Raw genomic sequence first — 16,790 nt, forward strand, 5'->3', positions numbered from 1 at the left:
ATCTGAACGCTTCAGTAGTTCTCATTCTGCCAGCATACTAGTAAGAGGGGCATGGGGGAGGGGAGACCTTATGTATAATTAAGAGGTTTTTATTTATTGGATAAATAATTGTGTGTCAACTTCTGACATTCTTCCCTGACATCTCATAAAACTACATATCTTTTCTGAGTTTATGAAAGAGGGTATTAAACCATCTAAGTCTATGGTATCTACTGTAAAATACTTGAATTATTTTTAATATACTGAAAGATATGATATGCACAGAGAACATGGGTATGAAAAATTAGTGTAAGTAAAACCAATGTCCTTAGTTACTGGTAGAGATCCAAAGTGCTCAGTGGGATGCTATAGGCAGGATTCAAGTGTGAATTCTGTGCTATGTATTGAATATAATAAAATAAATGGCATCACAGGAGATTTCTGGGATAACAAAGTTTAAACTGGATAAAAGTCACAGAATGTATAAAAAGAGGTAATGGTCAACTGATGGAGGTGGAGAATTACAGTGGAGAGGTAGATTTTGGAGGAGGTATACCATTTCTGTGAAGCTATTACTGAAAGGACAGTGAGGTAAAAATAGCCTATCCTGAGTAGTAAGACTGTAGGAACCTTGTTAAATAAAAGCAGCTCATTGGTAAAGAAAATATTTATGATGCTCATATGGAGACTGTTGCTTTTCTAAAAGGGGGAAAGAAGGGGATTTTCCAAGAAAAGTTAAGAAATTCTAAGATGCTTCGCTGTGCTACTTCCTTGTATGCTACAGTTGCTGGTGAATCTGGTACTTCAGTCAAGAAATTCTCTCCATGGTCGCATGCTTTTGCAATCCTTGGATCCAGTGGTAGCCTTCCCAACAATGGTAGGTTAAAATCAGCTGCAAGTTGCTGTCCACCTCCAGTCGTTGGTGGAAATATTTCAGTTTCAGTCTGAAGAAAAATTCATATATTAAGAGATGTATTTCTTTAAACTACTTCATTGCTAATATAAATCCCTATAACAATACTACAAGAATAAAAATCAGGAAAAGTTAAACTTTCATCAAAATAATAATTCTAATTAGCCTATTAAAACAAGGAATCATTAAAATGGCCTCCCGATACTTCCTGCGACGAATCAATGGAAGAAAAGGAAGGAGACACAGGCACAACGCTACTATGGGGGGTGAATACTGCAGGAGACGAAACATCGGGAAGAGGCGAAAAACCTTCCTATGAAGGAAGAGTCGAATCCCCATCCGATGCTCCTCTTGCTATAAAACGACTTCCACTGCTCTTTAGGCCATGCCCGGCATCCGTGCAAGGATTCGTTATAGTACAAAAAACTAGAACAGGCACCTGCTACACATGATGTGGGGATCGGTTGCCGTCGAAGCCAAAAATGAGAACACGGAAACCTGGAATTCCGGGGCACACACGTTGACAAGGCCGAAAAGGAGCAGAAAGAGCCATAATATCAGCCACACACACACACACACACACACAAACTAAACACAAATGAAATGGGCAATGAACCGGGTAAAGGCTGAGAGAGGTCAACCACGACTCTCGCCAAGGCGGTTAAAGAAAAGACTGACGTGGTGGTGTAGGTGTGTGGTCCTTGACCACTCTTCACCTGATCTACGCATGTGTTGCCAGATATCACAAGATTCCTTGCTTTCATATGCTTTTTAACCGGATCCAGCAAGGTGCTAGAAATTATCCTATTATTAAGACCACAGTTTTGTTCACATATGAAAAAATAAGCAACAAAGAGGTACTGGTACCTTATCATGAAAATAACCGGTACCTTAGTGTGAAAATTACCATGACAAATGTGTCATAAATAAATCAGTATCTTTATGAAAATCCCTGCTAACCTTTGCATTAAACCTCACTAGTTTTGGCAAGAAACAAATACAGGAACTGGCAACTGCCCTGATGTTGAAGGCTCCAGAAAGACATATCATGAGCTTTGGGCAAAAAGAACTGGAAATGCATGCACAGCAAATGCAAACAAATAGCCTATAGTGACTAGGTTACCTAAGGTTTAACCTAACAAAGTTGACAACTGGTATTAAGCTGTGATATTTGTGTACAAATGCAAAAAAGAAAATAAAGCAGAGAACTAGTTAATATTCTGCTTCATGAAACAGACATCTTTTTTCTCAGCAAAAACTTCAGTATTTTGTAAGTGATCTTTAAAAAATCCACTTAATAAGTGTTACAGATCTGAATAATAACCATACATATATTTTTTATGGTTTTGAATGGCTCAATAGAGTATTCTATTTTTCCATACGCAATTTTTTGTAACCAAGAAAAATGCAAGACAATTCATTGGAAGAAAAGAACTTATGACTTCAAAAGTTGTCATTGTATGTCACACCTATTATCTAAAGTTCTACTCTCCAGAAGACACCTGTAATAGTGGATAGCATAGGCTTCCTTACATTTTGATAAAAACATTGAGAAATTTAAAGAGATTGTGGCTAAATTTCACTGATAATTCTGAACTCTCAGCTTCTATTGCTAAATTTTTCCCAATCGTGCCATACTTCACAAAAATACAACTTCCTCTGCATATCAAATTCTTGTGTCATGGAGAGGTAAACACTACTTTTGCACTGAGGGAAACACAAACTCTTCAGGAATTCTAATATGATAGCACTAAATTATTTTTATATCAATAGTGCCTATAAAATTATCATTTCTCCGCACTTCCATTGGCAAAACAATTTGAATCGTCAATTTTCTGTATTTAACAATAAAGCCTGGATAACTTCTACAACACTTGGTAACATTTCATTATCTTGCAAATTCTATTACCTTTTGGCATCTTACTAGTACAATGCCTTATCGTGGAGAAAGTAACCACACTGTTTGATCCTCTTCATGTTAATTTAACTTCCTATTAAGAAAATGGTTGTCTTAAGTAAATACTGTACTATACGTAATAACAAAAAAATTTAAAAAAGCACTTTCATTTCAATTAAATAGTTGAAGTTCACAATATGACACAGAGTAATTCTAAACCTATCTGAAATAATCTCTAGTACATACTAGTAAGTATGCAGAAATGAAAAGATATTATGTATACATATAGGTAAATACAGATGATAGTATTAATGGCATTGCTGAAAAATTTTTGCCTTGTCTTGATGTTACTAGCCTCCTTCAAACAAGATTACCGTGTTGCCCCCTTGTTCCTGAATAATGGCAAAGGTGATCAGACAATTAAGATAAAAGATAATACTAAACATTCAGAGCCTGCACCCCAAACCCATTATGATAATTCCTCTACCATGAATAATGATCTCACCCTTATGCCAGCGCTCAACATCCTTAATACAAGAAATGGTATTTTGACAATGTTACTGATAAAAAATAATCATAAATTTTAAATAGCATGGAATTAAGAAATCCTTACCACCACTGTCTACATTTTTCTGACTTTTACAGTTGGATCTTGATATCTGGGTTTCATATCTGCAGATTCTGACAACTGTGGATCAAAAATACTTAGAAACAGCAACAAGATCACAAAACAAAACTTGACTCTGCTGTGACATGACCTGAAGGATATTTTTTTTACAGAATCCTCTTCTTCAGTCTCCCTCCAGCACCAACTATTTCTAAATTGTTTGCTGAACTGTTCGCAGCTCACTCCATTGGTTTCTATTTGTGCTATGTATCCCTTTGTTTCTGTGACAATGCTCTCTCAAAAACCAGTTAAATTGGCAAAACAATCTCTCAAATGGTAAGTGTGTGTTTAAGTATGAGATCTCTCTAAGAAAATAAGTCTAGACTCGATAAAAAAGGGTATGTCCTTTGCTGAAGTGGACCATAAGTTAAATAAGAAGGAACCGAGCATTCACACAATACCTGAGAAGAAAGCAGAAACATTACCATCCCATATTGGATATCAAGAGAGAAGAACCATGGTTTTAGTGGCGGAAAAAGTGAGAAAAAAGAATCTTACCTCACTGAAATCCAATTTTGATGGGATAAGTTTTGATGGAGAACATAACAAACACATTTGTTATATTTTCCAGATCTAACAGCTAGGTATCAGTTTTACACAAGGATTAATTCAAACAAATTACAGATGGTTAACTAAGATTGCATGGCAAAGCTGTATGATATTCTGCTAATTATGAAATCTTAGTATAAATATACTAGAAGATATAACAAAATGCAGAAGCTTCAGATATAATTTTAAAGTTTGTAAAAAAAAAAAAATTCAAGACACTTATTCAACAATTCACTTGCCTTGTGTGAAAGTAATGTACGTATGCCATACACTGATTAATATAAATGAACTCATCAAGCAGTAGAGTATTTACACACAATACAGATTATTATATAAAAAAATGATATAGTTAAGATACAATAAGTTTGTTCATACTTACCTGCAGATATATATAGCTGTATTCTCTGAAGTCCGACAGAATTTCTAAAACTTCGACGACACGTAGTGGGAGTTAGGGTGGTTAGTACCCTTCCCGCCGCTGGGAGGCGGGTATCAGAACCATTCCCATTTCTATCAGATTTCTATCTCCACTGTCTCCTGAGGGAGGTGGGTGGGTACTAAAATTATATATATCTGCCAGGTAAGTATGAACAAACTTTATTGTATCTTAACAATATCATTTTGTTCATGAAACTTACCTGTCAGATATATATATAGCTGAATCCCACCTTTGGCGTGGGAGGGAGACAGAAAAAAGGATTTTAGAAAACATATAAATGTATATGATTGACATCTTGGTTCCTTACCGTTAGCATAGCTGACTTCGTGATTACTGTCACCCAAGCCTGCTTCTGCTTCACTAGAGTTACCAACAAGGTAGTGACCTATGTAGTTGGTGCGCTCTAGATGATCTGTCAACGGGGACGGGACCACAATGTGACTAGACCATGACCATACTTCCGAGGGCAACGAGGCAAAAAAACCACCACCTAAGTTAGCCTAACAACAAACTCCCATATACCAAAGGCTAAAGGAAGGGACGACTGTACTCGGCAGCCGACCCTACAACCATAAACATACAAATATTAAAAAACTCACCTACCCTTTTCTATGGGAAAGGATGAGTGCTACCTCCTGCCCCCCCAAATAGTGTCTGCGGCGACGTATGGTCCGAGAGAGTAACAGCTTTCATAGGTCGTTCTCACCTCCCGTAGGTAGTGAGAGGCGAACACTGAGTTACTCCTCCAAAAAGTAGCACTTAAAATGTCTTTAAGAGCCATGTTTTTCTGAAAGGCTATTGAGGTCGAAATAGCCCTTACTTCGTGCGCGTTAACTTTAAGTATCTTCAAGTCACTGTCTTTGCAAGAAGCGTGGCGCCTCTTTAATGGTGTTTTCTCAAAAAGAAGTGCCAGTGCATTCTTGGACATGGGCATGTTTGGTCTCTTGACCGAACACCATAAGTTCTCTGCAGAACCTCGGCAATCCTTCGTTCTACGAATATACTCTCTAAGAGCCCTAACAGGACACAGGACTCTTTCTGGCTCTTGACCAATGATCTCTGCCATACCCTTGATCTCGAATGTGCTAGGCCACGGATTGGAAGGGTTTTCGTTTTTGGCCAGAAACGACATATTCAAAGAGCAGACTGCATTATGTCCTTTGAAACCGACGTGTTTGCTGATAGCCTGTATTTCGCTAACTCTCTTCGCCGTCGCCAGAGCAGTTAGGAATACAGTTTTCTTCGTCAAATCCCGTAGAGACGAAGATGAAAGAGGTTCAAAACGATTTGACATCAAATATTTTAGGACCACATCCAGGTTCCACGAAGGTAGCTTCGGTAGTGGTACCTTGGTCGTTTCGAAAGATCTCAATAGATCATGGAGATCCTTATTGTTAGCGAGGTCAAGACCTCTATGGCGAAAGACTACAGATAGAACGCTTCTGTAGCCTTTAATAGTTGACACTGCCAACTTTAGATCTTGTTTCAGATAAAGCAAGAAGTCGGCGATCTGGCTCACAGAGGTAGTGGTAGAGGAAACTCCTTTTCTCTTACACCAACTTCTAAAGGCTGCCCACTTCGATTGGTAAACCGCGATTGATGATGGTCTCCTCGCGGTGGCGATAGCTTTAGCCACTGATTTCGAAAACCTCTCGCTCTGGCCAACTTTTGGATAGTCTGAACGCAGTCAGACTCAGAGCGGAGAGGTTTTTGTGGTACCTCTCGAAGTGGGGCTGTTTGAGTAGATCTCTCCTTAACGGAAGAGATCTCGGATAATCCACTAGGTAGAACATCACCTCTGTGAACCAGATCGCTGCGGGCCAAAAGGGGGCGATTAAGGTCAACCTCGTCCCCTCCGATGCTGCAAATTTTCTCATTACCTCCCCCAGGATCTTGAAGGGGGGAAAAGCGTAGAGATCCAGGCCCGTCCAATCCCATAGAAGGGCGTCTACTGCTACTGCTCCCGGATCGAGAACCGGGGAGCAATACAGAGGAAGTCTCGCCGTCCTTGATGTTGCGAAGATGTCCACTAAGGGGCGGGGCATCCCCAAAGACCCCACAGTTCCTGGCATACTTCTTGATTGAGAGTCCACTCTGTCGGCAATAACTGTCCTTGTCGACTGAGGAGATCTGCCCGGACGTTTCTCGACTCCGGCAATGAATCTTGTCAATATTGTGACTTCTCTCTCCTTCGCCCAAAGCAGGATCTCTTTTGCTAGAGAAAACAGGGAGCGAGAGTGTGTTTCCTCCTTGTTTCTTCAAGTATGCCAGGGCTGTGGTGTTGTCCGAGTTGATCTGAACCACACGACGGGAGACTTTGTACTGGAAGAACTGGAGCGCTAATTGAACCGCTGCCAGCTCTTTGAAGTTGATATGCCAGGTTACCTGTTCCCCTCTCCAGGTACCTGACACTTCCTCCCCCCCTAGAGTTGCTCCCCACCCCGTGGATGACGCGTCGGAGAACAACACTAGGTCGGGGTTCTGAAGCTTGAGGGATACGCCCTCTGACAGCTTCCACGGATCGAGCCACCATCTTAGATGGTTCTTCACCTCTTCCGAGATGTTTAACTTCATGTCGAAGTTGTCCTTTTCTGTCCAGCTGTCCGACAGAAAGAACTGAAGAGGTCGGAGGTGTAGCCTCCCCAGGGAAACAAACTTCTCCAGCGAGGAAATGGTCCCCAGCAGACTCATCCATTCCCTCACCGAGCATGAATCCTTCCCTAGAAAGGCTGACACTTTTTCTATGCCTTGTTGCTGACGTTCCTGGGACGGAAAAGCCCGAAAAGCCACTGAGTCCATCTGAATCCCCAGATACACGATGGACTGTGTTGGGGTCAGATGTGACTTCTCGAAGTTCACCAGAAGTCCCAGGGACGCAGCTAAAGACAGAGTCGTCTTCAAATCCTTCAGGCACCGGGTCTGCGAGGAGGCTCGTATGAGCCCAGTCGTCTAGATAGAGCGAGATTCTGATGTTGGAAAGATGGGAGCCACCTCGCCACGTTCTTCATTAAGATGGTGGTGAAGATAAAAGGGGCCGTACTCAGTCCGAAGCAGAGAGCCCTGAATTGAAAGACTTCCCTTTCAATACGAACCGAAGGTACTTCATCGATTGGGGATGTATCGGGGACGTGAAAGTAGGCGTCCTGGAGGTCGAGTGATACCATCCAATCTCCAGGTCTTAAGGCCCCCAGAACTGACTGAGGTGTCTCCATCTTGAACCTCTGCTTCTCTATAAAGAGGTTTAGACGACTTACATCCAAGACGGGCCGCCACCCTCCCGATTGTTTCGGTACAAGAAACAATCTGTTGTAAAATCCTGGCGTTGCCAGGTCTAAAACCTGTTCCACTGCTCTCTTCTGAGCATCTGCTCGAGCAGGTCGAAAAGAATCATTCGCTTTGTTAGCGGATACGATGGGGACAAGTCCCTGGGAGTGGGAAGTCAACGGGGGCGGCTTTATAGAAAGGGAATCTTGTAACCCTTCTCTATGACGTCGAGAGACCAGGTGTCTGCCTCTCTTACTCTCCAGGCTTCTACAAACAACTGCGCCTGGCTCCTACCGGTGACTGAAGCACGATTTCTCACTTCTTACCCCTAGACTTGGAAGTGGGGCTCTACCTCTAGGAAGGCTTCTTCCTCGAGGAGACGATCTAGCGGAAGTCCCTCCACGAAAGGGCTTCTGCTTTCTAAACTGTTGTGTTCCAGACGACGTTGAAGGGCCAGCCGGACGTCTCGAAGACTGAGCCAACAGGTCTTGTGTGGCTTTCTCCTGCAGACTCACTGCCAGATCCTTCACCATAGCTTGGGGGAAGAGATGACTCGAGAAGGGAGCATACAAAAGTTCTGTCCTCTGAGCGGGAGAGACAGACTTAGCCGCGAAGTTGCAATAAAGCGACCTTTTCTTAAGAAACCCCTGCTGAAAAATGAGAGGCTAACTCCTCTGAGCCATCCCTGACGGCCTTGTCCATGCATGACAATACACTGGACAGCTCCCCCAAGCTGATCGAGTCTGGCTTACTAGATTGGTTGTAAAGGCTCCAGCACCAGTTGTAAAAACAACACTTCTAAGGACCTAAATAGTCCCTTCAAAAGATGGTCCAAAAGTTCGGAAGTCGTCCAAGAAACCTTAGCCGATGCTAAAGGGCCCTCCTTGAGGCATCCACCACGCTGGCGAAATCAACCTTGAGCCGACGTAGGAACCTTCAATCCTAATTCCTCGCCTGTCTCCTACCACATCTGCCTTACCGCTAGTCTAGACGGAGGCAGGGCGAAAGTAGTTCTCCCTTTTGCTTTCCTAGACTCCATCCAGGCGTTTACCTTTCCGGAAAGCTCTTTTCGTAGATAACGACGTCTTCATCTTCACGAAACCTGGAGACTTACTGTCTTCGACGACGAAAACTGAGAAGGAGGAGAATGGAGGAGCAGCTGGCTGAAAAGTATCGCCAACGAATCACGAAGTAGTCGTGCCAAAACTTGATAATCTGACGAGGCAGACGTAGCAGGTTGATCATCATCAACATCCTCCGAAGAACCGCTAAGTTCTCCTTCTTCCCTACCCGAGTGCAAGTCCGAAGGAAGAGGCAGAAGTCCTTTAGCTCCAAGTCTCCTATCTGAACGATGCAAAGAAGACGAGGGTAACGGATCCTTAACAGTAAACAGGAGCAGGAGTCACTTTTAGAGGCGAACGTGCCAAAGTCTCGGGAACCCCATCCGAGTGACAGCGAACTTCCACATTCGCGTCCACCAAGGTCTTACTAGAACGTCTACGAGCGTCCATCTGAGCGTCCAAAGTAGCGTTCTCTCGAGCGTTCCAAATCAGCGTCCAACCTAGCGTCCAGCGAAGCGTCCAACGGAGCTTCCATCAAAGAGACTCTTCTACGTCCCGCGAAGCGTCCTTCCGAAACGTCCAGCGAAGAAACTTGATCCACTGCCCGACCAACATAACGTTGAGCGTCAACACTGTCATGTCGAAGACGTGCAGAACGCAAATCGTCGTCAGCAGAAGCGTCGAAGTCGGAACGCCGAGCGTCCTCTCTACGGGAAGGGAGAGGAGCATGCAGAGAACTCTCTCTAACTTGGCGTATAACGTCACCTCTAGATGAACCCTGGGGGAGCCAAACGACGTCTAAGAGGGCGAAATATCAGAAGACGGGGACGAAAAAGAGCCATTGGAGAAGACTGCTTAGATCTCTTGATAGGCAGTCTATCGTCTTTCCTTCGACGCGGGACCGTCTCTTTCTGTTTCAGTAAAGCGTCCAGTTGCCGCTGCATCGCAATGATGATCTCCGTCTGAGATGTCTCCTTACGCGAGACGAGCTGCGCTTGCGAGAAGGAGAGGGGCGATGGGGACGCCTTCTTCCTTCTCCCAGGAACAGCCTTGGCTCTAGAGCGACTGGGGCGCTCGAGGGCGTCATCGTCGGATGACGTCCTATACTTCTTCTGGGGAGGAAAGGCTACGCTTTCCGGAGAAGAATGCCACTCAGACATAGCATGACGTGAAGCGTCCAGCTCTTGAAGAGTCCTCTTCAGAGTCGCGAATCCGATCGAGATTCCCACCCCTTGCGCGGGGGGACGCGTCGGAAGACGAGAAACAATCCTTAAGGATACGTGCTCGAGCACGCACCTTAGCAGCCTGGGAAGCGTCCACAGGAACTGCTGAAGGGACGCCAGATCGGTGGGGGTTCCCCGTAACCCTCCTTCGGCCTTCGACATGCCCTCGTCCCTGAGTCCTGGGAGTCCGCAGAGGGTCCCAGCCTAGGAGGCGCTATAGGGCCGATCTGACCCGCCCCCCTCCACTTCACTAGGGGCACTATCACTGCACTTATTTTGCCTGTTTTCAAGGGCAAGCACTTTAGATTCAAGCGTCTTCAATGAATCTAGAATAAGCGAAAGGGCATTACCCTCCGCAGACACCACTTGACCCGGGCCCGAAGGCAACACTACAGGGTTAGGAGACACAAATTCTAAAGGAGGGTTAAAAGGGGATAACATTAATTAAACCCTGTCTGCCTACCCGACTTACTCCTGGAGGAAGACCTCCTAATCCTAATCACGTTTCTAACTTCTTAACGTAGGATTCATACGTCTTCCATTGCAAATCATCTAAGCTTTCACACTCATTACAGCGCAAATCAAATCTACACACTCTTGCCCCCTACACCCTTTACACAATGTGTGAGGATCAACCAAGGCTTTTGGAAGCCTAACCTTGCATTCCACCTTCGAGCACACCCTGGCGCTAGCAGAACTACATCCAGACATTTTTTAGGGAAAAATCTAAGCCAAAATCAAAAAACAGTCCAAATCACGTATGCCAAGCTATCGATCCAATCAAAAAACCAAAAAGTCAAGAGGATACTCAAGCAATATGAAAAGTTTTCCAAAATCCTGAGGCGGAGGTGTGTAAAACAGGTGTTTACGACACGGCGACAGAAGAAATCTGATAGAAAATGGGAATGGTTCCTGATACCCCGCCTCCCAGCGGCGGGAATGGGTACTAACCACCCTAACTCCCACTACGTGTGTCGTAAGTTTTAGAAATTCTGTCGGACTTCAGAGAATACAGCTATATATATATCTGACAGGTAAGTTTCATGAACAAAGTATAAATTTACAAATGTTGGAGCAAAGAAACTTGTTACTTTATTACTGACACATACTATACAGTTAGCTTCAATGTGTGTCTGCCACTGAACACGAAGAGAATTTTTTGTCATTCTGTAATTACAGTATAACAATGATTTGCATGATATTTAACAGTTTTAAGTACTACACATATAATGGAGATGATTTAAAGATAGAAATGTATACCTGGAAGATGTGCAATGCCACTTCAAATGTGATTATCATCCAATAATTCTGGGATCTCCAGGCTAACTATACTACTGCTCTATGCATACTGCATGATGTGTTCATTTATAGTAATTACAGTACTAGTGCATACAGTACATTCACACAGCATTTTCCAAGTTTATTTATTGTATAAGATCTTTTTTTTATATCTGAAATACATTAAAATATCATCTGAAGCTTCTGGGTTGTGTTGTCATAGGTTCCAGCAAACTATAAGATTTTCACAATTAGCTAAATACTGTATCACACAACTATATTTGGCAATTTTAGTTAACCACCAGCAATTTAAATTTACTTTGATATCATTAATATATTTATTAAAACATGCAGTTTTAATAAATATATACTGTCATGAACAGTAACAACATGGCTACCGTATCTATGAATAGTGACACCAATGTAGTTAAAATAGAATGGCATTACCTGTAAACAACGAACAAATTCTTCTTAACATAGTGTTTCCAAACTTATCACTTTATTCTACACTATTCTCTCACTCACCCAATACAGTTCAACTGTAAAGCAACTTGTTATTACATTTAAAGGAAAATATTTGTACTATTATCACATACCTTACACTTTGGGCACACAAATGCAGTCATATTTTCTACAATACCAATTATTGGTATATTAACTTTCCTGCAAAAAGTTATTTCTTTGCGGACATCCAGAAGTGCAACTTCCTAAAAATGAGGGAAAAAATGAAATTTAAGGAAATGATTAAACTCAAAAATTTTATTTTCTTTAGCTCTGAAAATATAAGTATAGAAATATCAACAAATTTAAATGACTTCAAACACTGCCATTGTGAAATGCATTTGAATGAATCAATACATCAATAGATTTTAAGTACATTATTCCCTTCCCTTTCTAAGGCAAAAAGTAAAACTAGTTATAGTTGCAGTACATCAAAACAAGTAAAACAAACAATGATCTAGTTAAAATCTACTTGGCCTTTATCAATAACACTTTAAATACTAAGAAATTTAGATTTTTAAGGAGTAATGATCAATTAGTCCCGCAAAATATCCTATATATAAGCTTACCCACTAACGTAACTAAGGGGGTTGGGGTTTGGCACTGTCCAAGGGGGTGGCAGTCTGGCATCTTTTGAGCAGGTCTGGTCTGGCAAAATTCTTGATTTTCTAGCATATTTCATCTGATTGGAACACTGAACAGAAAATTCACTTCTAACAAAGCTCGCAGATTCCATTGTAAATCTGCTGTGTTTTGCTTTTGTTTTAACTTTATGAAATAAAATAAATTCTCACCACTTTAGTACTTAAAATATTAGCACCACTAACGCTAGTTATGCCACTGAGCTTGCCTATTTTCAGGACACTGCAGCTTTTGCCTACAACATACAGTATAACACTTTTCAGACATACCTGTGGTGTTGTAACAATAATAGCAGCTACTGGAGGGGCAGCTGATAAATACTGAACAATGCTTAGATGTTCATCACTTGTGCCAGGAGGTGTGTCAATAACCATATAATCTAAAGTACCCCAATCAACATCACGTAGAAACTGTTTGATCATACCTGCAAATATGACTAATGAGAGCCTTTCATTCTGAAAGAACCATGCTATAAGTTTTTAATTTAATGCAGCTAAATACAAAATTAAAATTCAATCAACATGAATTTGACAATTCTCATTTTTGTAAATTTTGAAAGAATAAATAATTAATATGCAATACAATCAGACCTCAGAAACAAGGATCAATAGCTGAATTTTAAAGATAAAAATAATCATATGGAGCAACAATGTCATACTATAGCACTAATTACCATATGTCAAATCAAGAAAAAATATCAGTAACCCAAAATCAGGAGTCATTTAGTGCTGCAAGAAGATTTAGTAAATAAGAGGTAAATATGGTTAACTATACTCTGTTTTTTTTCCGTCTGTCCATCCACCTGTGATGGTCGCGCATGGTAACACTGCGTCCCGGGCTTTGAATAGTTACGCTATGTGTAAGTTTTAAGTAAATAAAAGGATATCTGGGTGTACATTTGCAACTGAAAAGCGTTCTAATAATTTACTCTATGCGAATTACACCATTAATATTCGAAATAGGATATTGTTATTATTGTTGAATGTAAGCTGAAAGTAACTATCCAAAGCCCGGGACGCAGTGTTACCATACGCAAACACCACAGGCGGTGGACAGATGGAAAAAACCGAGTATAATATCTAGCATTACTTTCTAATGTTTGCATAGAAACAACATAGCATAACCTGAAAATGTAGCATAACTTGTAAACTACTGAGACACAGCTTAAGTCTAAATTCTTCATTCCACTTTTTTATGTATTACCTTATATTAACTAAAATTGGATATCAATTACCATTCTTTTGGGCCCTCTCCAGATGACTGCATCATCCTTACTATTCAAAAGAAATCCTATTGACATTACAGCCAAATTTTCACCAACATACTGAAAAGAAATGATGGCAAGATGATGAACAAAGGTTGGTATCATGGTAAAGGTGACATTATGTGAGGCAAGGAAACCATAATGAGCTATTTTTCAATCTGAAGTGAACAGCTTTGAAAAGGAGAAATGAAAAAATATAATCTTTCTAAAAATCACTTGACCAATAATACTGAATTACCTAATTAATACCGAATGAGTTTTTTGGCAACAGAACTTAAGAGGGTCAGTGATGCCACTAGCTTACATGACTATCATATGTATGATGACTATAAAATATATGAAAAAATAAAAAACAGATGCTTTCCTCAACAAGGAAAAAACAATACATACACTTGAAAGTAAAGTACTTAAAATGACAGTTTATTCATAAGAGTTTTGAGAGTAAGTATTCACCATTACTAGTCCTACAACTGAAGAAGCACCTCTTACTTATAAACTAAACTTTGATATTCAATAATCAAATGCTTAAAAATCAGTAGCACCTGACAACTGCCACTAAGGGGTTTAAGGCCCTTAAAAGAAAAGTTTTCTACCTTAGTGTGGTCAATCTTAATCTATAAATGGCTTTTTCATACCAAAATATTTCCAGGAAGCAAAGAATTTGAATTGCTCCCTTCTTAAAAAAAATAAAAAACTTCAAATCTGAAACTTGCATTGAATTCTAAAACCTTTCAAAATGTGAGGTGCATCATCTCTTTGAACATTTAAAAGTTTTAAAGCTGGAATGCATCTACAATAGTCTACTGAAAATTTCCTCGTAAGTATCTCATAATAATCTAACATTCTAACACTGGTGATTCTAAATTCTTCAAGGAATATAAAAATCCTATATCCATGTGATCTAAGCCATTACAAATCTCAGAAATCAAACCATGGATTGGATTTCTTTGAGCAGTGCTTCCTGAAGGGTAGTTCAGCTCAAATTAAAGGGTGCTGATGTATGGCACATAGTCTTCAGGCTAGCTTCAACTAAAGAAAATTACTATGCTAAAACTTTACTTATAAAAAAACTCATCCCTCAATGAAATATTGCAATTTATTTAATAATTCTTGAAGCTTCCATAATTAATTATGTCTAAACAAACATAAAGAAATCCAGCCATACCAATAACTACCAAAATTCTCTGAAACAAGCAACTTGAGCATGTACATACGTATTAATGCAAACAATATACTAATCAGATTTGAAATTGAACAATACTTACAATGGGTGACCAACCAGTTCCTGATGAGTGTACTTTCTCCTCTAGTGCCCCCAAAACTCTAGGTTGAGATGGGCCACAGATATCAATATCCAAAACACCAACCTGGAAAAAGAAAAGAAATACAATACATTTATTTACACAGTACAGTTGAAATAAAAAAATACAAATATTTTTAGATAATAAAGATGTAGAAACAGTCCACTGATAACAGTAATAAAACAATAAACAATGAAATATCACAAATATTTTCTTAATAATTATAGACACTGACTATCAATGCAATCTTTTTTAAATAATTTTCAAGCTTATACTTTTAATTATTCTAATGCTGTTACACACCATACATATACTAGAGTAAGAAGAAAGGAAAGTGTATATGTGAAGAATAAGGATTCCACGAACATGAGTCTTACGTGAAATTTCAAATAATGAAAGTCTCCATTTTTCATTACAAAAATTCATTATTGTTCCTTTCTTGTTTGCTTATTTATCTGTACATTTCAAGTGAGACTCAGTGTTCTAGACATTTCAAGTAAGTCTCTATTCTTCATACATAAAATCTAGTGTTCCTTTCTTGTTTGCTTATTTGTCTAAACAATTCAAACAAGTTCCACCGTTCTTCATCATAAAAAATATAAAGTCTGTGGTTTGTTTTCTTATTTATCTAAATATTGCAAATAAGTCACAATATTCTTCCTCTGGTTCCCTTCATGTTTACCTGTTTATCTTGTGTTTCACAATTCTCCATCATAAGAACTTTATCGTTCCTTTCTACTATGGGTTTCAGAGACAGTAAAAACACGTTTTTTGGCAATAACTCTGTAACGAACACTCGTATCAGAACGAGATTTTGCTATAGCGTATTACACCCAGTGCTGTAATTTATAAGGGTATCATGAATCACTAATTGTAAAGAATAACGACACTTGTACCTGTACCAAGAGGCAAAAACTCCATTATCCAGAAATGGATACGAACAGAACAGTAAATAACTCCGCCAACCTTCTCTCCCCACCTCCACCGCCACCCCTTTCCTTCTTCTTTCCCTCACCTTCCCTTCTCTCCCTCTCTGAAAGTTGTTTCAGTTTAAACTTATTTTGTATGATTTTTCTATCTATCTATCTATCTAATAATAGCTTACATTGGTGTGTACTCTAATGAAAGGCCTAGATAGGTAAGATTCCCCCCACCGGTGTGAAATCATTTATGATGTTACCTCACAAACATTCCCGTAACAAATCAACTCATCTGGATTTTCTGTGTGTGTGTTTGTGTGTGTGTGGTAGAGGTACCTACTGTAAATGGTTATTAGAGTGAGAGATACCTGGATGTATGGTGGAGCAGTAGAACGATAGACACTATGATTTATGGTAAAGCGACTGTTATACTTGTGGTTTGTTACCTTCTTCGAATCCTCATACGGACTCAGGGTATCAGCAATATAGTACTTGTATTGCGAAGGTGAAGAAGAGATGGCCACCACGGAACTTAACTGTCGGCACGGTTTCAGAAATTCGTTTGTCACGCAACTTTTCAACTTTTTAGCCATGAAAAAAGTCGCCAATTGCCTTCAGATTGGTTTGAACAGGCAACTAGTTGTAGATACTCTGTCACAAGTAAAAATTGAGCCTTTCTACCGGACATTCATTAAAGTTAAACTCTTGATTATACCGATGCACATATAACAGTCGCTTTTAAACCATAATCATAGTGGGTCTATCGTTTTTTACTGCTCTACATTCAGATATCTCTCACTCTAATAACCGCACTTACAGTAGGTACCACTACAACAGAGAGAGAGAGAGAGAGAGAGAGAGAGAGAGGAGAGAGAGAGAGTATGAGCGGATC

General features: G+C 40.2%; 2 protein-coding genes across 2 annotated transcripts in view; one reads left to right on the plus strand and one right to left on the minus strand.

Annotated features, from left to right (window-relative positions):
- The window catches only part of LOC135217576 (cytosolic Fe-S cluster assembly factor nubp1-like), a 28,903-nt gene extending 16,065 nt beyond the window's left edge, over positions 1–12,838 (minus strand). Inside the window, exons 1-3 of the mRNA XM_064253544.1 lie at positions 12,683–12,838; positions 11,867–11,977; positions 736–923 (exon numbers count right to left, since the gene is read on the minus strand). Coding sequence (XP_064109614.1) covers positions 736–923; positions 11,867–11,977; positions 12,683–12,835 — 452 coding nt within the window. The 5' untranslated portion in view covers positions 12,836–12,838. The remainder of the gene's footprint in view (positions 1–735; positions 924–11,866; positions 11,978–12,682) is intronic.
- The window catches only part of LOC135217567 (cytosolic Fe-S cluster assembly factor nubp1-like), a 184,004-nt gene that overhangs the window by 110,904 nt on the left and 56,310 nt on the right, over positions 1–16,790 (plus strand). The gene's annotated exons all lie outside the window — the stretch shown is intronic.

This window comes from Macrobrachium nipponense, chromosome 19 (genome assembly GCF_015104395.2).
Source record: "Macrobrachium nipponense isolate FS-2020 chromosome 19, ASM1510439v2, whole genome shotgun sequence".
In the NCBI taxonomy this organism is placed as follows: Eukaryota; Metazoa; Arthropoda; class Malacostraca; order Decapoda; family Palaemonidae; genus Macrobrachium; species Macrobrachium nipponense.